The following is an 18,711-nucleotide window of genomic DNA, read 5'->3' as shown; positions in this document are numbered from 1 at the left end:
AAAGGCCTGAGCAGGCAGCACACAGCCCTGGGGGAGGCAGCAAAACCCAGCCCCACAGCAGAACACGAGTGCCAGAACTAAACCTGGCCTTCCTGTGCCACCTCTGGGGAGCAGCACACGCCAGTGCCAGCTGCACAGTGCCAGGAGAGCCTGGCAGCTCCTCAGTGCCCACCTCCCACACTGCAGCTCTCCCAGTGCCCACCTCCCAGCACAGCACGGCTGGCAGGGAAAGGGCTGCACAGAAAACACACCACACACTGCTGGGCCTGGCAGCCCCACGTTTATTTCAATTGCCAAAAGACTTTGCCCAAGCAGGAGCCCAAACCCCAATGTGGGGAGGACACCCAGGGGATGCCACAAGCAGCAAGAAGCTCCCAGTGTCCCAGGGCTGCACTGGGACAGCACCTCCAGCACTGTCCTTCCTGAGACCAGCGCTGGTTGTGGGATCAGGGAGGCAAACACCAGCAGCAGCACCAGGTGAGACAGGACATGTGTGCAGGAAGTGCTGATGAAGGCATGATATCCCCTGGAGAAGGCATGGATGGGGCAGGACAGGCCTGCCAAGGGCCACACGTGTTCCCAGGGAAGAGGCTTCAGCACCAGTGTGTGCTCCACACACCATCCAGCCTGGGGCACAGGCTCAGGAGGGCACAGCTGGCGACCACTCCACCCTGCCAGGCCTTGGCCAAACCTCTCAGAAGGGTGGGAGAAGCTTGACAGGCCCTAATTCCCAAAAGGAGAAGGCAGACAGCTCTTTCCAGCTCAGCTCACTTGATTCACAGCTGGGAGATCTGTCCCTCCCCTATCCCCATGCTGACCAGCACCAGCAGCCAGCGAGGCTGGGCTGAAGACAAGCCCAGCCCTCTCTCTAAGCACTCCTCCTCCACCACCACCAAGGAGGTTTCAGCTGTCCTGCAGAGGCAGCCCCTCACACGATCTGGATTCCCAGCTCCTCAGCTGTTTTCTGCAGCCTGTCCATGACGTTCTCCTCCAGCTCCACAGCCAGGGGTGCCGTGCCCTGCTCCTCCGAGGCCGTGCTGGCCATCACGTAGTAGACAGTCTCGCTCTGGCCCTGCTCGTTGGTCCTGTTCACCACACGGATGATGGGGCTGCTTGTGGTGCGGGCTCCTTGCTCTGAGGAGGAGGAGGAGGCAGCTCCTGGCAAGGGGCTTGGCTGTGCTGGCTCAGGGCTGGGAGCAGAGCACAGGGCTGGGGGCACAGGCAGCTCAGAGATCCTGTTCTCTGCCAGGGCAGGGTTTGCTGGTGGCTCCAGAAGGATGCCCTGCAGGTTTCCCTCGCCCTCAGGCAGCACCACGCACTCGCTGGAGCCATCCAGAGCCTCCCCACGCTTCTCCCTGTCCTTGAGCAGCTGCTCTGTGAGCTCCACGCTCTCGTAGCGCACCAGCTGCAGCCTCATGTAGCCGTCCTCGTGCTCCCTGTACCTGGACACAGACAGGAGGGGTCAGCCAGGCACACTCCCCTTCCCAAGAGATGGGGAACAGTCAAGGAAAGGGCTCTACATCCAAGGTTTCAACCCGTGCTGCACAGATGGTATTTCAGCCCTTACTCCCACAGCTCATGTGGCAGCTCCTGAGCTTTGTGCCAGGCTCAGTCACCTCCCAGCCCATCTCCCTCCACCACTGTTTCACTGGGAGCATTTCAAGTCCATCCTCTTCCCCTCCCAGCTTTCATGCTCTGGAAACCCTTTGGAGTTTCCTAGAGAGGCTGCAGCAGAGGTTTCTGTTACAAGATTGATCTCTCTAGAGGGTGACACCTGGACCTGGCCCTTGCCAAGCTCAGAAGTGCCACCAGAGGCAGCAGCGATGGCACCACTGCCCTGCAGCTGCTCAGGTCCCACTGAGCATTCACTGCCCAGTGCCTCCCAGCCTTGGGCAAAGGGTTTTGAACACATTTACAAACATCAGCACAGGGCAGGGTGCAGCTCCAGCCACGTCCTGCGCTGGAGAGGAGGTACTGAGGAGCTAAAGGTGAGCAGTACCTGAAGCGAGGATGTCCCGAGGGCCATTTGAACTGGTGCTTCTTCCTGAGGTGGACAGTGAGGTTGTTCCCCCGTGTGAAGCACTTGTCACACACGTGGCACTTGTACCGGGGCTCTGAGTCACCCTGAGGGACACAGAGTGATCTCAGCACCCCACACGTGCAGGGAAGGAGACACAAAGTTCTCAGAGAGGATTCACATGGGGTATCACGAGCAATGCAAGCCCTGCTGCCTTCCCACCTCATGGACTTTCCTGTAGTGCAGTTTGATGGAGCAGAGGGACCGTGCAGAGAAGCTGCAGGCCTCGAACTCGCAGCGATACGCCGGCTCCTTGCTGTGCGTGTCCAGGTGCTTCCGCAGGTCAATGAGGTTCTTGCAGCTGGAAGCACAGAGTGAGGGGACAAAGCTGCAGCACACACACACACAGAGGCCTCTGGAGGTCTGGGGAGAGGGCCAGGCCTGGCTCTCACCTGTAGTCACAGTAGTCACATTTGAAGGGGCGCTCCTCGCTGTGCCGGAAGCGGATGTGGTTGCGCAGGGAGGAGGGCAGCGGGCAGGTCATGTCACACAGGGGACACTTGTAGTGGTTCACTGTGCCAAGAACGGGGAGAAACGTCACCCCAGAGCAGGGCAGAACACACAGCCCACAGAGGCTGAGCTGGGAGCAGGGGCCTTCACTCACCGTGGTTCCTCATGTGGTCGCGGAGCAGCCTCTCCGTGGCAAACCTCTTGGAGCAGTGGGAGCACTGAAACCTCTGCTCTGCAGCAGCGGGGCAGGGAGGGGACAGGAGAGGTCAGGGCAGGGACAACAACACAGAGAGCAGTGAGGAGGGGTGGCACAGGGGGCTGGAAACCCAGCTGTGCAACCCTGGGTCCCCACAGGAGGAACAGCCTCCGATCCTGCCTATGCAAGGAGACACCTCCTGGAGGACACGGCCTCAAGCTGGGCTGGGGGAGGCTCAGGTGGGACATCAGGAGGAATTTCGTCATGGAAAGGGTGACCAGATGCTGGAAGGGAGGTGGGAGAGCCCCTACCCCTGGTCAGCATGTGGCTGACAAGGTGAGGATCAATCACAGGCTGGACTCAATCTCAAAGGTCTTTTCCAATCTAAATGATTCTGGAATTCCCATCAGCCAGCAGAGAAGCCAGGCTGTTCCAAGCACACCCTTCCCTTGGCAGCTCCAGCAACCCAAATACCCAGCCCAGAACGCCCCCAGCCCCTCCCTGCCCCCAGGGCTTACGGTCCAGGGCGCTCTGGCGGCGGATGTGGTCGAAGAACTTGGTGTTGTTGGCAAACATCCCCCCACAGGTGGGACAGGCCACCACCTTCTCCTGCGTGTGGCTGCGCAGGTGCTCCCGCAGCTTGCAGCGGCCCTTGAAGCTGCAGTTGCAATCTGGGGAAGGACAGTAGAGCTGAGAGCCCTCCCACGGGACACAGAATAGCAGCTTCTTCGTCCTGTTTTGGCCAGCAAGGCTCCAAAATCGCCACAGAGCAGGGGGAGATCACCTCAGTGCAACCAGTGTGGCCCCCCCAAACAGACAAGGTAATTGGACAAACACGGGAGAAATTAATTTAAAAAATCCAAATAAAAAATAAATCAGCTGTAGCCTTTTCTCCAAGGTACTGATTACATATAAATAGGAAGTTCTGTACTAAGCACTCACCCAGACTCCCTGAAGGAAGTTTTGCGGGAATATTTCACGGTTAAAACCACGCACGCCTATTTGTGAAGCCCAAGGAGCTCTCTGACTCCTGTTCCCTTGTGCCACATTTGCCACCTCTCTGGAGAGGCCCTGCAGGCTCCCACAAACCTTTCCAGCCGCAGAGCACCACGTGGTTCTCCTTCCCTGCTGCCTTGTACTCGGAGCAGAAGCTGTGATCCTCCACGTGCCGGTAGAACCACTCAGGGTTGTCAAACGACCTCTGAGGGGAACAGGGACAGAGTGAAAGAGACCAAAACAAGCCCAGATGCTCCCACACAGCTCCAGCTGAGCCAGCAGTGGTGCAGCTGTGCAGCTGTGCAGGAGATCTGCAGCACAGCAGCACCTCCCCTTTCCCACTGAGCACCCCGCTCTCACCTCACAGTACTCCCAGAGGCACAGGAAGTTCTCCTGGATCTCAGGGATGATATTCCGGCTCTGGAAGTCCAGCTGGCAGTGGCTGACGTCTGCCTGGCTCTGCAGGGCCCTCAGCCCCCACTGCTTGAGCTTGGTGTGGTAGCAGTGGAAGTAGACGTGGCGCACCAGGCTGGCCGAGCTCTCCGGGGAGCAGAAGCCACAGTCCTGCCACAGGCACGTGAATTCCTCTGGAACACAAACAAAGAACTCCTCTGCAACACAGAAACACAGCTCCAAGGCTCTCTCAAGCAATTCTGCTCTCCAAGTCGCTTTACTCTCCAGGTAAAGCTCAGCTGTTGCAGGTGGACAAACACCAGGCATGTTCTCCTGAGGTCCCAGCCCTGCAGCCCTGCTCTACACAGGAAGAGGAGAAAAAAAAGCCAGAAGCTGTCACTTGTCAGAAAAATCAGTGATTTAGGTTGGAGAAACCCTCCAAGATCAGCGAGTCCCAGCTGAGCCTGATCCCCACCTTGTCCCCAGCCCAGAGCTCTGAGTGCCACCTCTTGGACTTCCTGGGACATCTCCAGGGATGGGCACTCCAACCCTCCCTGGGCAGCCCCTGCCAAGGCCTGACCGCCCTTTCCATGAAGAAATGTCCAAGCTGAACATCCCCCGGCACAACTTGACGATATTTTCCTTGTCCTGCGTTGTTTCCCGGGCTGCCCCTCCTGTCAGGGACTTATGCAAGGCCCCACTGAGCCTCCTCTTCCCCAGCGCCTCACCCAGCGGGTCCACCTCGTCGCGGTGCTCGCCAGGGAGGTGCTCCTGCAGGTGCTGCGCTACGTGCCCGCAGAACTCCTCCATCCCCGAGGCCACGAAGGAGCACTGCTGCCACTCGCACTGCAGCACCACGGCTCCCTTACCGCCGGCACGGGCGGGCGGCATGGCCGGCGTTGCGCAGGGCCGCCCAGAGCTCCCGTCGCCGCCCGGAACCGGCCCCGAGCCCGGCGGGACCCGCGCGGTTCGGGGAGAGCGGGGCCGCGACCCCCGCCCCGCCGCCCCTCCGCCCGCCTCTGCCCCGCGGGGGACCCGGAACGCGGCGGACCGGGCCCGGCCGGCCGCCAATCACCGCGCAGGAAGCCGCTAGCTGCGCGCGCCGGCCGCACCGCCCCGCCGGGAAGGAGAGCTGCGCCACACAGGTTCCCACGTTCTGGAGGGCCTCGGCATGAGCTCCAGATCGGCTTTGGGAAAAGCCTCTCCCAGGAGCCGGGAGCGCTCTTCTCTGAAAAGAAGCCGTGGCTGCCCCGTCCCTGGAAGTGCCCAAGGTGTTGGGCAGGGATTGGAGCAACCTGAGATAGTAGAAGGCGTCCCTGCCCATGGAATGTGGAACAGGATGGGCTTTAACCTTCCAACCCAAACCATTCCATGATTCTAAGTTGTTGGTGCTTCCAGAACAATTCCTTGCTTAACAAACAAGAGTCCTCACACTGAAAATCCATCCCGGCCAACACTGAACCCGGCTGTTCTGCAGCTCTTTGCTGGGAGATAATGCAACAAATTCTCTCTGCTCCTTCATCAGTGGACTCAATTAACACATGCTGACTGTCCCATCTGCTGCCCCAGGCTCTTTGGTATACAAAGCAAAATCACAATTCCCAAAGTTTGCTTTGGCACAGGTAAATGCCTTTTAAAAAGGGTTTTAAAGGCTTGAAACCCCTTTTTAAAAGGGGCTGTACAGAACGTGCCCAGAGCGTGTCGTGCCAGCACACAATGGCTTCTGCAAATCCCACCACACACCCCAGCTCTGCCCAGATGTGAATGGAAAACATGTGCCCAAATCCACCAAACTATCCAGAAAATCCGGGTGTGATCTGTGGGTTTGATGATTTCTGAAAAGAAAACAACAAGTAAGAGGTTTTCATCTCAAAGAAACCTGGCTGAGCTTTTGTTTTCTCTCTGTATGGTCGTTTTTAATGTCATTGCTTTGCAGTCAGCACAGAAAACACCTGGATTGAGCAGACACAGAACGAGGCTGGGATTTAACCTGAATATCCTCACCAAAGTACAACAATATCCAGCCCAGGGTGCCAGGAGGCAGCTGGCAAACACAGCCCAGTGCTGACAGAGCAAAACCAACTTCTTTTTGTGCCATTTTCCATCTGCCCCAGCCCACCTGGTGCTTCCTGCCCCTCCTGGCACCTGCCAGCCAAATCCCAGACACGTGGAAGGGCTGGAAAAGAACGGAAGGTCCAAAAAGAGAGATGTTTTTAGATAGAAATCCATCCACACATTGAGAAAGATTCTGCACACGGGGGTTTGAGTGTTCATGGTGCGGTGTCCTCCCTGTCCTGAGCAGGCAGAGAACCTGAGTGGTTCTCCATGTTAAAAAACCTGGGAATTTCTCAGGATGTTGTTCCAGATCTGCCTTGGCCAGCTGCTGCTGCTGCTCTTGGTACTTTATCATTTCCTCAGAAGGGAATGAATAATTACACTTAAAAAATAATTACACTTTTTAAAAAAAAAAAAACAACCCTTCCCCAGGAAGGCAGGCCATGTGAGAGGCCGAATTAATCTCCAGGCCAGCTCTGGGGAGAGCTCATGGAAGGAGCAGGAGGGCAGGATTTTACCTAATGGCCCCACGAGCTGGCAGCAGACTCCACCAGGAGAGAGATTTAATTAGGAGCAGCATCCCGGCGCCAGGCTGCTCCTGCCCCTGCCAGATGAGCACAGCAACGCTGCACGAGGCCTGCTGCACAGCCCAGAGATCCTCTGTGCCTGCCACGCTGCAGGGAAAAGGCCAACAGCGAATGTGGGGATGCCTCAAAGCAGGATTTCAGTGGTTTTAAAGGCTTTAATTCCTTGCTTCAGATTGATGCCTTAGGATTTCAGCTTTTCTGTTTGTCACACTTTTGTAATCCTGCCATTCCTCAGTGTGGAACTCCAAACTCCACACACACTGGGAGCTGCTGCTTCCCCACTTTGGGGAACAACAATTCCTCTCCAGGCCTGGCAATCAAGGACACCTCACTGCCTCAGGCCCCAGAGATGGAAACAAAAGGGAGTTGGGGGCAGCAAACTTGGGGGAAATTCCTTCATTCCCTGAAGCTGGAATTGGGAGATGAACCCCAATGTGCAAATGGAACAAACTTAGAAAAGTGTCAAAACCTTTGACATGTGGGGGCTTTGTCTGCACTAAATGTACCTGAAGGCCCTTCAATAAATAGAACTGCTTTTTATTCTCTGAATTTTGTCTGGATTCTTTGTTTAAGCATCAGGACATTGCACAATCACACCTTGCTGCCCACAGAGGAGTGGCCATGGCATTTCTGGCCACCAGAACCTTAAATCTGGGTCAGGAGCTCCTTTTCTGGCTGCTGTTCCCTCTCCTCAGTTGATAACAAGGAGCCAAACCCAGGGATGCTCCTGCCCATCCCTCTCATGGATCTGGGACCCCCTCCCGGGTTCCCAAGCACAGTTTGAGTTGTGGAAAGCCCAGAGCAGCCTGTGGGGTCTCAGAAAGGCAGAATTCCTGCCCAAGTGAGGCCTTCAGCAGCTCCTGAGGATCCCATACTCCCACAGGAGAAGATGCTCATCGCAAGGTGTGTTTTTCCTGCCAGATTCCTCACCTCTGAGGAAATGGTTCCTCCTTGCTAGCCAGCCTTGCTCTTCACCCCGAGGTTTTTCTGTCCACAAACCTCTGGTTTTCATCCATGAAATGCCAGCTCAGACAGGAAGGAGGCTCCTGGGGAAGGACCCACACTGACCATGCAAAGTGGAGTGAAACACAGACCCAGGAATTTGCATTTAAGCAAATCCCAAGCGAGGTATGGTGCTGGAGACATCCCTAAACTCTAGAAAACCCATTTCCTCCAGGCTCAGCTGGAAGTTTCCCAGGGAATTATGAGCACAGGCTTCACTCTGCTCTGGGAAGCTCATGAGGGACAGATCTTCCCCAAATCCCTGCAGGATCCGGGAGCTGGGACTCAGCAGCAGCACCAACAATGGAAACAGGTGAGTTCCAGCAGCTTAGATTTTCACAAGTTGAGACATATTCATGGCAATATCAGGGAAGGAACAAACTGTGATGTCCTTGGGCTCCTATTGGAAAAAAAAAACCCACAGAAAAATTGTCTAAAATAGACATGTGACATCTTAAATGTCCCAAGAACTTAATAGTATCAATTAGCATGTTCTGCCTTCTCCAGACTGAATTTATATTCCTTCACAGTACAGTTTTTTTTAATTTTTTTTTTCCTCAAAAGGCAGTTAGATCAAAGTGATGTGAAATTGGATTCAATTTGCTTGGAAATGATATAAACTCAGGCCTGAATTAGCATTTTCTTCCCCAGTGCTGCCAGTGGCAGAAGTTTTTAGTTGTTTTTTTTTGTTTTTTTTTTTTTTTTTTCTGAAGTTTTGACAGCTCTGCATCAGATGCCTCTGGATAATTCACTGGGAGCAACAGGTTCAGTTGTGTGATAACTTCAGACCAGGGTTAGAGGGCTGAGAGTTGCTTAATTAAAACAATTTTGGCGGAGGAATGACTGAGGATGTGAGTGAAGTGATTTCAAGAGCACAGAACAGAGTTTAAGAGCAGAGGGGCATGGAAGTGCTTTCCTAATGCCTTTAGACCACAGGAAAGGTGTCAGGAAAACACCTGCAGAGCATCAGACCTGCTGGAATTGCTCTGCCTGTGAGAGCTGATGTCCATTTCTGGCCACTTCTGTTGCTTTTTGGTACGAGACTCTCATCCTCACCTCATTTTTGGGAATCTCTCCCTTGCTTTGTGTTTGCTTTGTGCCTGGCCTTGGCTGGAGCTCTCTGGTCAGCACTCAAACACCAAAACAAAATTCCACTTGCCCAAATTTGCAGCTGCTATTACCCAAAAAAACCCCAAAACACCTATCTGGGGCAAGGCCAAGCCAGCAGTGTGTTGTTTAAACCTCTGTTGTTTAAACCTCTGTTGTTTAAACCCTCTCATCTCCCCTTGTGTGCACACCTGGGGCCAAAATGCCACCAGAAACGGAGCCAAGGGACACATCCTGAAGAGGAGAAGAGCCAAATGATAAATCCTAGAGATCAAACACATCATCTGTGCACTGGCAGTTTGTTCTCCCCCAGGAGAGCGTGGCTGTGTGTTTTCCAAGGGATTAGCTTCAAAGTTAGGGAGATTTTTTTCCGGGATAATTCAATAAAAGCCCGGGTGGAAACTCCTCCCTGGCTCCACAGGTGCGAGCTCTGTGTTCAGGCCAGGATAAAAGAGCTGTCCCTGTCATTGTCCCTCAGCTCTCCATCTGTGCCAAAACCTCTGTGCTCAGCATCTCCCAGAATTCAGTCCAGGACAGGGAGAGGGCAGATGCCTCCCAGCTGTTTTCCAGGGCAAAAAAACGGGTCCAAACCCTCCAGGTGCCATGGCAAGGACACTTTGTGCCTTCCCAAAAACCTGGATAAAAACAGAGCCCCCAGACACCTGCTTGTGTTTGCTGTGAATTAAAAACAGGCTGAGCAGGCAGCTCCTTTCTCCTTTGGAGGTTCAGAGGAGCCACTCCATCCATCCAAGGCATTTCCATGGGATCAGAGCTGTGATGGAAGAGCCAGCAGCTCCACAAGGGCTGAACCCCTCTGCTGAAATCAGCAGTTAAACAGACATCTGCTGACCCAAAGGGGAAATGTTTGGATAAACAAAAGCCCAAAACCACCAGGCAGGGAGGGATCTGCAGGGAAAGGATAGGACACATCAGCCTTTCCTCTGCTCTCACTGTCAGGTTCCTAAGGGATGATTTTCTATTAATAATTGCAGATTTCTATTTTTCCTCCCCGACTCGATGCACAGAGGTGATGAATTTGCTTCTTGCAGCTGCTCTGTGCTTTCCCTGAACTCTGCATTCCCTCAGCCCCTGCAGATTTTGGCAAACGGGTGTACCAAGGAGTGCGAGTGAAACACACGGTCAAGGATCTCCTGGCTGAAAAGCGATCCCGGCAGAGCAGCGGCTCCCGGTTCAGCGTGAGTCCCGTCCCCCCACCCCCTTTTTTAACCCCGTAAAGTCACGACATCCCATTCTCTGCCTTAAAGAGCGTTCGGGGCACTGCCACTGTTAACAGAACAGCAAAAACATTTGTAACACTAACGCTTGCCCCAAAACATCACTGGTGGATCCTTGGTTTTTATATCTGTCAACCTTAAATGCCTCAAATTCCTTTTTAAATCGTGGCAGTGATGTTAAATTCCTTTCTCCTTTCACATCCTACGTGTGACACCTTCCCAAGTCAACTTCCTTTTCCAAGCTGCACTTGGACAAGTCAGTGCCCTGAAAATAGCTGCTCTTCCCCGAATGCTGAGCTCCTTCCAGCTCCTCTCGCAGTGCCAGGGGAGCTGCAGGGATGTGATGGGCTGGAAAGAGGCCAAGCATCAGCTTGGAAGAGATGATTTCCTCTTAAAGTGGTTCTATGGCAACAGGAAACCCAAGTCCTACTACACTACATTGTTTTATTTCTCAATTGCCAGCCAGAAAAGAGAGGCTGTCCCCAGAAGGGGACACGATATTGTGATGCTGGGATGTGGTGGCATCCAGTGGCACAACAAATCCTTCCCTGGCTGCTCCTGGCACTCACCTTTGCTGGGCAGCAGCTCCTCCCTTCCAGGCTGGCTGGGAGCTCTGGGACACTGGTAGAGGAGGGGGAGCTGGAACTGTGTCCTGGAAGGAGAGAGAAGGAGCAGAGCCCCACATCACTGGCAGCTGGACACACAGATTGGGAGTTCTGATGCTTTTTTCCCCCAAAACTCATTCACCTCTGGCTGAAGAGGCCTCACAGGGACCTACTTGCAAGTGTTTTTCTCACTGTGACTTTCAGGCCCATTGACCCTGTGCAACAAAACAGGCAGGGAAAAAAAAACAACCAGGATTGGGAATCACTAAACCCAGCAAAATCCAGCCACAGATCCATCTCCACAGGCTCCAGCTGCTGCAGGAAGGCAGAAGCCCCATGAGCCATGGACAGTCACTGTGGAGGACACACTCCCAGCAGGCAGACATTTAGGATGAGTTTTTTGGGGAGCAGCGGGAAGCAGCTGAGAAAACAGCTCCTGTTGATGATATCACCATTTACCTGCTCCCTCTCTGGAGGCGGCAGCTTCAACAGCCACAAAGGAAACCCCCTGGAACCGTAAAATCCTCCTTGCTTTTATTGCCCTTGGCTTTGTGCTGCAGGGCCCAGCAGTTGTGCGTTTCTGTGTGACGCAAAACCAGCCCTGCTGCTCATTCCCCACGAGAGACAAAAAATGATTGTGCAGGGCAAACATCCGTATTTGCTCGGACATATCATGAAAAGAGCAGCTGGAAGTGCAGCTCTGTTTGTCTGGCAGAATATAACCCAGAATCAAAGCCAGGGGCAGATAACTGAACACCCCTCTGGCTGTTGATGATGCAGGGTAATTCAGGTGCATCTTTTGTTTGAGGGTGATCTTTGCTCCAGAAAAACAAAACAAAACAAAACAAAAAATCCCTCGGCCCGGTTGTTGGTGCCAGGGGAGGCCTCTGGAGGAGTCCTGTGCTGAGCAGGGAAGGTCAGTGCTCAGCAGAGCAGAGCTTTGGGATGAGGTTTCAACAATTTCAACGATTTCCTGACAGCCAGGCCCTGCAGACATCGAGTGATGGGAAATCAGGGTGTGAGGAAACCCCCACAAAATCGGGGATTCTGCCCTGGGCTTTAGGGAGGCTCTGGCTTTTCCTTTGCACAGGGATGAACCTGGAGCTGTTCTCTGCAGGGTGAAAGGGCTCCTGTCTTCTCTGAGGTGTGGAAGTGGACACCTGCACAGGTGAAGCACTGCAACGCTGTGGTTTAAAGAGAATTCATTGCTGAGTGTCCAGCAGCACTCCCAGACCAGGGACACATTCAGCAGTGCCCAGCCCAGGCTCAGCTTCCCTGGAGAATTTTTATTCCTTCAGCTGCTCCACTACAGACTGGGCCCAGAGAGGTGATGCCCTGAAGCCAAAGCATTGCCAAAGGCAGGGCCAGGTCATTATTTTGAGCTGAATCCTTAAATTTAGGCAGATTTATAGGTGAGTTAGGAGACAGTGAAGCAGCAGAGCTCTCTGGAGAAATCCCAGCCAGGATCTGTGCCTGGCCATGGGCAGGGCAGGCTGAGGCCAAGCTTATCAACAGCTGGACACGCTGTGGGCCCCAGGGAGGCTGAACAGACCTGCAGGAGATCCAGGCTGCCCGTTCCCATGGCAGGGAAAGGAAGGAAATGAAATAATGGGTCTCAATTAAAGCAAATAAGGAGCAAGGAAGGGAATGAAATGCAGGGCTCTGGTCTGATGAGGCCAAGGATGGGCTGCAGCAGAGACTCCTGCACCCCAATTCGGGCAGGTAAAGCCCTGGCAGCTCCTGGCACCTCTGGGACTCTCCACCACAGGTGTGTACACACAGCCAGGCAGTTCCAGTGGCTGTTGAACAGACAGGATCAAAGATTAAGTGCTCTGGTGATTGGAAATGATCCCTGCTGGAGGCTGCCAGCCATGCCCAGGGACCTTCCAGTTCCTCCAGCAGAGCATCCCAGCTCCCATCACTGCAGCTCCTCATCCTCTGGGCAGCATCTGGGACCTGGGTGCTGAGAGAGGACCTGGATTTGCATGTGATGGCTCTGGCTGGGGACAGGTGCAAGCCCTGCCCGTGTGACACCAACGCTGTCCACAAGCCCAGGGGCTCCTTCCTGACACCTCCTGTCACCTCCTGCCACCTCTGCAGCCCCCGTGGCCTGGGCAGGCTCAGAGCTCATTTCCATGGTGGAGCTCAGAGCAGCTGCAACCCTTCCCTCGGCAGAAGGAAGTCCTCAGAGCTGGCAAATTTAATTCAAATCTAAACCTCTGAATTTGGTTGCCTGCTATGGCAGGAACCTCCTGTTTGCACTATGCAAACTGGACAGAGTGTGCCACCAGCACCAGCCAGGGGACAGCAGAGCTGACAGCAGCGCAGCTGGGGGCTCTGCATTCCTGATCTGGGGGCTTGGAGCTCCCACAACCAGGACTCAGTGGGATCCCAGAGGAGCAGATGCCTTTGCCAGGGTGCTTTGTAAGGAATTAAGCACTGGGAGCATCAGGGTCACTCCAGGGGTAATTCTCCTTTACCTGGGAACCAAGAGGAGAGGATGATGATTAATAACAATGTTATTATTATCATAACCATTGCTGTAGGATCCAAATAGGATCTTGGAACTCTCTTTCCACCCAGGCTGCTTGTGCTGCCAGGTAAAGCAGCTCTGGGGCAGCAGACCCAGCACAGCTGAGCTGGAACATGGGCTGGAATCTGCCCATTTTGGCCACTCAGGGGCTCAGATCTCACCTTGCCTGGTTTGTGCCAACACCAGAAGGACTCCTCAGCATCCTGCCTGCTTTGAGGGACCCTGTGGGACAGGAGGAAGAAGCCACTTATCTTGATACTCCTCCTCTTATCAGCTCTGCACAAAACCTTCAAAATCTCTGCTTAGCCTACATCTGTTAATACCTCCGAGGAAATCATGGAGTTAAACCCTTCCCAGGCTCAAACAATGCACGTGAATTGCACTCAGAGAGCTGCCTTGCTTTGGAAAGGCATTTTTTCAAACATCTCTTTATCTTTTGCAGGGCAGCACCAGCACGGCGCAGTCACCCTTTGGCCAAATGCCAGGTGAGGTTTTCCCTCCACTGATAAACACCTCCCATGTGGGTGGGAGGGCTGGCACAGCCCTCTCTGCTCTCCTGCACAGGATCTGAAACGAGCCCCAGAGCGGGGCCACCCCTCAGAGAGAGCCCAGGAGGAAAGTAATTAAAAGAATCCAAAAAAGAACAGGAATAATTTCATATAAAATCCTCAAAGACAGTAATTAAAACAGTTCCCACCTCTTTTAGCAGAGGAGCCATACAGAATCCCTCCTTTTCCTCCTGCGTTTTCCCATTTTCCCTGGAGCTGGAGAGGGAGAGCACAAAATCAGGAGCTGACCTGTTCTATCCCCTGAGCTCTTGGTCAGGGAAAGCGGAGTGAGGCTGGAGCCTCCTCCCCAGGGGCTGTAGCAGAGCAAGGAAGAAGCACAGCCTAGCTGAGCTGACCTTGATCTCCCTGCCCTGCTTCCCAAACACTTTTGGTTTGCTGCAGATGGAGCTCACCAGATGGAACCAAAGGCACCTCTGGGCTCACGCACCTGTGTCCAGGCAGGATGGATTCCTGGGTGATGCTGGAGAGAAAAGGGCTCTGCTTTGCACCCCCAGAGGTGCCCATGGTTCTGTGGCAGCTGGTGGAATTTTCTTTACAGTTTCCCACCCTTTTTTCTGGCCCCCAGGCTCACCCACCCCGCCTGGTTTCTACGGCATCCGCAGATCCTTCCCAGCCGAGCTGGATTTCCACAGCACCAAGCAGTTTGTCAGTGATGTCTACTCCTCCCCTCTGGGCTCCAAGCCCTTCTCCTGTGACTCCTCTTCCTCCCAGGGCTACCCAGCACTCCTGGAGCCCTATCTCAGCGAGCAGTTCGGGGATCACCGTGCTCCTCCTCTCCCAGCTGGCACCAGCTCCTTCTTCAACCCTCCGGCCGTGCCCCCTCTCCTGCCATCGTTCCCCAGCGACACGGGGCCCTTCCTGCTCGTGAGTGGCTCATGGTTCTGTGCCCCAGGGCAAGGTCACCCCATTTAAATGTGGGGTTCAGTCACGGGGGGGAAGGATGGGGCTGTCACAGGAGCAGCCATGGCAGGTGGGGCAGGGCTCTGGGGGAAGATTTTTCTCTTTGGTTCCATCTGATTGTTCCCTCTTCCTGTTGGAGACATCCTTGGAGACAGCCCATTCTGCTCTGAGCTGGACCCTGCTCCCAGGCACAGGGTGGGATTGCTGGGGTGTCCTGTGCAGGGCCAGGATTTAATGATCCTCGTGGGTCCCTTCCAACTCAGTACACTCGTTCCATGATTTTATGAAACCCTCCCTCCCTGAGTTTCTAGAAACAGCCTTTGGTGACTGCAGGCTGTTGTCTGTCCCTATCCCAGGTGCCAGCTCCACTCACAGCCCCACCACAGAGCTCCTGGATCCTGTAGGATCAGGGCTGGTCAGCCCTACTGATGCAGGCCCTGCCCACTGCTGACAGGGTGGATGTTTCCTTGCACAGTTAGAACTCCAAACACCGCTCCAGAGCCACAGAAACCCTTTGGGCATTCCCAGGGGTGGATATTCCATTATCTCCAGGACAGCCTTTTGTTCCTAAGGGTTTTCCTTGCCTTCTCTCCCTGTTTCCCTGCAGAGAGAGCCCTGGGAGCAGACCTCACCCGAGAGCCTCAGCCAGTCTGACAGTGCCTGCTCCGACCCTCTGCAGGCGCTCCTTGCCAGCTCCAGCTGCCCGTCCCTGCCTGAATCTGGAGGTGTTTCCCCATTCCGAGGCTCAAGTTGGAGCCCAGCCATCCCTGGAGCCCAACCCTACCCTCTGCACCCCCTTGAAGACGTCCACTACTCGTCCAGCTACGCTGCCAGCTCGCCCTACAGCTTGTCCCCGTTCATGGCCGTGGCCAACGAGCCCTCCAGGATGAGCCACCTGTGCCCAGAGCAGCCCTCGGAGCCACCACACCTTCCTGACCACTCTGCCTGGGCTAAAGAGGATGGAAGTGCCCTCTGGGGGACTTATGAAGGCAGGAGAACTTATTGAGGAGAGAGAAGAGCTGGAGGAAAGATAAACAGACCATTATTGAAGAAGGTTTTGAATTACTGAATTATTGAAGCTCTTTCCTAAACTGCTCCTTCAAACGTGATGCTTTGTGCTCTGGTTAGAAATACAATCATTGGACACGCCACAGTTAGCTCAGAGTGGTGCCTTGCGAAAGGAATTTCCCCCTGTCCCACCGTGCCCCAAGTAAAACACCCAGCCTGAAAAACGTCTGCGCACCGCAGGTTTTCCTACCAACAAGGATCCCTTCTCAGAGGGCTTTTTCCAGCCGTAATGGTTCGGAGGTTCTTTAGGGTGCGGGCACTGCCCTGGCTGCTGACCCGAGCCCGAGGTGGCCACCGTGGCCACCTGCAGAGCTCCCAATCCCCCTCCCCTCCGTCCCGTCTGTCCTGCGGGAGCGCGGAGCCCCCTCCGTGCCCGGAGTTCCAGCCCCGGGCACTCTCCGGGGCCCGTGGCCACTAGAGGTAGCTCTGCACACACGAACACACCGATCTGGGGGAACCCTGACCGAGGCAGCACATCCCCGCTGCTTTGTCCCGGGGAGGAGCTCACCCCCTTTGCCCCAGCTCGCCCCCAAGCCTGGCACCCACAGCACCAGGAACGAGAGGCTCTGGAGCATTCCAGCCCCTGGCAGTGTGGAGGGATGAGACGCCTTAAATCCCTCCTTGCTTTTTCTCCCCAAATCCTGGGGCTGGTGGGGGCTTTGAAGACTTCCCAGCACCTTCTGCTCCCACGAGTGGCAGGTGTGGAGCCTCCTGGGGTGACCCCTGCCCATCCAGAGCTGTTCCCGATCACCTCAGGGTGTGTGCAGCTCTCCCGGCCCCACAGCCAGCCCTGCCGCCCCCAAACCTGAGTCCAGCTCGGCTCCAGAGCTGGCAGCACGGCCAGGCTGAATCCCAGTGACCACCACAGCTATTCCTTCTGCCAGGGGCTCCTGTGAGCAGGGTGGTGTGGCTGTGCTGCCATCAGGCTCTCACGGAGAAGCAGGAACAGGGCTTTGAGCTGCCTTGAAAGTGTTTGACCCACTCAGGCATTCAGCTGCAACCAAGGCAGGGTTTTTTATCAGCCTGGAAATGCTGTGAAGCCCTGAGCACAGCCAGAACTCAGCTTCCCGATGTTTCCCAAAGGCATCCAGCTCTTCCAGGACTGGAGCTGGGCAGCTGCAGGCTCTGCTCTCTGCTTTCCAGGCTAAACATCATCCCTGCAGCCTGCCCGGGCTGCAGCACCCACAGCAGCTCCAGGAGGGAGCATCCCCAGTAAGGGCAAGGTCTCAGATCCCAAATTCCTTGGTGAGCCCCCCTTCCCCGCCCAGCACATTCCTTTGTGCTCTGGGCCAGGTGGGCTCCTCTCCTGCTGGGATGTGTCCCTATAAAGCTGTCCCAGACAAGACTTGGCCTACCAGGAGCTGCAGGGGCACATTTCAGAGCCAGGAATGGCCTCACTCCCTGCAGAAATCAAGTGTTATTTGTTCAACTTAAAGGAAAAGAAAAGATTCGGCCGTGACAACAGCCAGCCTGAGCTGCTGGTAGATGATTAACAGCCTGGCCTGCTCTCTGTCTCGACTCCCTGCCCGTGGCAGAGGCTGTGGTCCCCAGGGAAAAGCTTAAAGGCAGCCTAAAAACCCAGTTACAGCAGTGCTGTGAAGGGATGGTCACCCCAAAAGTCTGAGCCACACACTGAACCCCACACCTGCAGCTCCCGGGACAGGCCAGCACTGAGGCTTGTGAGGAAAAAGCTGATTTGTGCAGCACAGACAAACAGCCTGAACTGGGGGAAAACACAAATAAACTCCAGTGTGAGCCCAGCATCCAGGCAGAGGGAGGGAATGCTGTGGGAAAAGGGGGGTTCAGGTAACTTCAGCCATGTGGGTGCCCAGGGCAGCCTCTTTGTTAGGCCACACCTGCCCGCTGCCATTTTGGCCCCAAACCCTCAGAATTTAGCCTTAAAACGTGAAAAAATGTGCAAAAAGCAAAACAGACCCTTGCAGAGTACTCAGTGCAGGTAGCAAATGAAATATGAGAGGGCTGGAGCCCAGCCTGTGCATCTGAGGGAAAAACACTGAGCTGGTTTGGAGGCATCTGCTTCATTCAGGGAAAGATGGATAAAACCCTGCAAATGTCCCAAAAGCAAAGGCTGGGGAGGGTGACCCCACCAAATCCTATTCCCCCAGACCCTCTGCTAGATGGGGATGTGCTCAGTTTCACAAAAAGATAGCCCATTTTGTGGAGCCTTTGAATATTCAAATTGAAAGTATCGCGCAATCATTGATTGTCAAATCATTGGTTTCTAGAGGTTTTAAATACTTGGCATTAGGAGAGAAAAACTCAAACTTATACCCGTAGGGATAAAACAATAATATTATCGGGATCCACCTGCCATTGCCACCAGGCAGGCAGGTCCCTTCCGCCCCAAATTTCGAGCCTGACTCCTCTGGCCCCCTTGGGCAGCTTGTGGGGCCGGGGCCGGGGCCACCTCTGCTGCTGCTCCGGGCACCTGCGGAGGTGCTGCCCGCTCCGGCTCGGGATGTCCGGTAAGCCCCGCTCTGTCCCCCCGCCGGCCCCCGACACCCCGCTCCGGGGCGCTTTCGGGGCTCGCCGGGGTCACCTCGCCAGCCGGGCGATCCCGCCTGCCAAGGCAGGAGGGAGCGGGGAGGGCGGGGAGGAGGGAGGGAGGAGGCAGGGAAGGATCGGCTGCTGCCCGGCTCGGCACGGGGCTCCGCGGGCACCGAGCGGCGCTCCCGCCGGGCTGGATGTGCTGCGACCCCCGCCCGGGGGGTGACAGGGGACCCCGCAGCTCCGGGTGCCCTCCCCGCACCTCTGGGTGCCCTTCCCACATCTCTGGGTGCCCTCTCTGCACCTCCGTGCCCTCCCCGCACCTCCGGGTGCCCTCTCTGCATCTCTGTGTGCCCTCTCTGCATCTCTGTGTGCCCTCTCTGCATCTCTGTGTGCCCTCCCTGCACCTCCGTGCCCACCCCGCACCTCT

At 55.3% G+C, this 18,711-nt stretch overlaps 2 protein-coding genes across 3 annotated transcripts; one reads left to right on the top strand and one right to left on the bottom strand.

Annotated features, from left to right (window-relative positions):
* Positions 1–255: 255 nt before the first annotated feature.
* On the bottom strand, positions 256–5,098 carry HINFP (histone H4 transcription factor). 2 transcript variants are annotated; one of them, XM_033519717.1, is made up of 9 exons: positions 4,836–5,098; positions 4,080–4,361; positions 3,813–3,924; positions 3,242–3,394; positions 2,682–2,759; positions 2,470–2,590; positions 2,240–2,378; positions 2,000–2,124; positions 256–1,442 (listed from the first exon to the last, which is right to left on the bottom strand). In XM_033519717.1, the coding sequence occupies exons 1-9, from the start codon at positions 5,001–5,003 to the stop codon at positions 929–931; spliced, it is 1,692 nt and encodes a 563-aa protein (XP_033375608.1). In that variant the 5' UTR covers positions 5,004–5,098; the 3' UTR covers positions 256–928. The 2 variants fall into 2 exon arrangements, with proteins under 2 accessions (XP_033375608.1, XP_015505131.1); XM_015649645.3 differs by having other exon boundaries at positions 4,080–4,306; positions 4,841–5,097.
* Positions 5,099–8,595: 3,497 nt separating this feature from the next.
* On the top strand, positions 8,596–15,854 carry C24H11orf53 (chromosome 24 C11orf53 homolog). Its single transcript, XM_015649654.2, has 5 exons — positions 8,596–8,607; positions 9,913–10,059; positions 13,679–13,721; positions 14,371–14,669; positions 15,313–15,854. Exons 1-5 carry the CDS (start codon positions 8,596–8,598, stop codon positions 15,709–15,711), a joined length of 900 nt encoding a protein of 299 aa, XP_015505140.2. The 3' UTR covers positions 15,712–15,854.
* Positions 15,855–18,711: the final 2,857 nt, after the last annotated feature.

Source organism: Parus major, chromosome 24 (assembly GCF_001522545.3).
Source record: "Parus major isolate Abel chromosome 24, Parus_major1.1, whole genome shotgun sequence".
NCBI classification, from domain to species: domain Eukaryota; kingdom Metazoa; phylum Chordata; class Aves; order Passeriformes; family Paridae; genus Parus; species Parus major.
This window is presented reverse-complemented; position numbering and strand designations above follow the sequence as displayed.

Coding starts and splice junctions, on each gene's coding strand:
- HINFP (XM_033519717.1), bottom strand. CDS start 5,003: ATGCCGCCCGCCCGTGCCGGCGGTAAGGGAGCCGTGGTGCTGCAGTGC. Junction 3,925..4,079: donor GCCTCTGGGAGTACTGTGAG/GTGAGAGCGGGG, acceptor TGTTCCCCTCAG/AGGTCGTTTGACAACCCTGA. Junction 2,125..2,239: donor ACTACAGGAAAGTCCATGAG/GTGGGAAGGCAG, acceptor TGTGTCCCTCAG/GGTGACTCAGAGCCCCGGTA.
- C24H11orf53 (XM_015649654.2), top strand. Junction 13,722..14,370: donor ACCCTTTGGCCAAATGCCAG/GTGAGGTTTTCC, acceptor TCTGGCCCCCAG/GCTCACCCACCCCGCCTGGT. Junction 14,670..15,312: donor ACACGGGGCCCTTCCTGCTC/GTGAGTGGCTCA, acceptor GTTTCCCTGCAG/AGAGAGCCCTGGGAGCAGAC.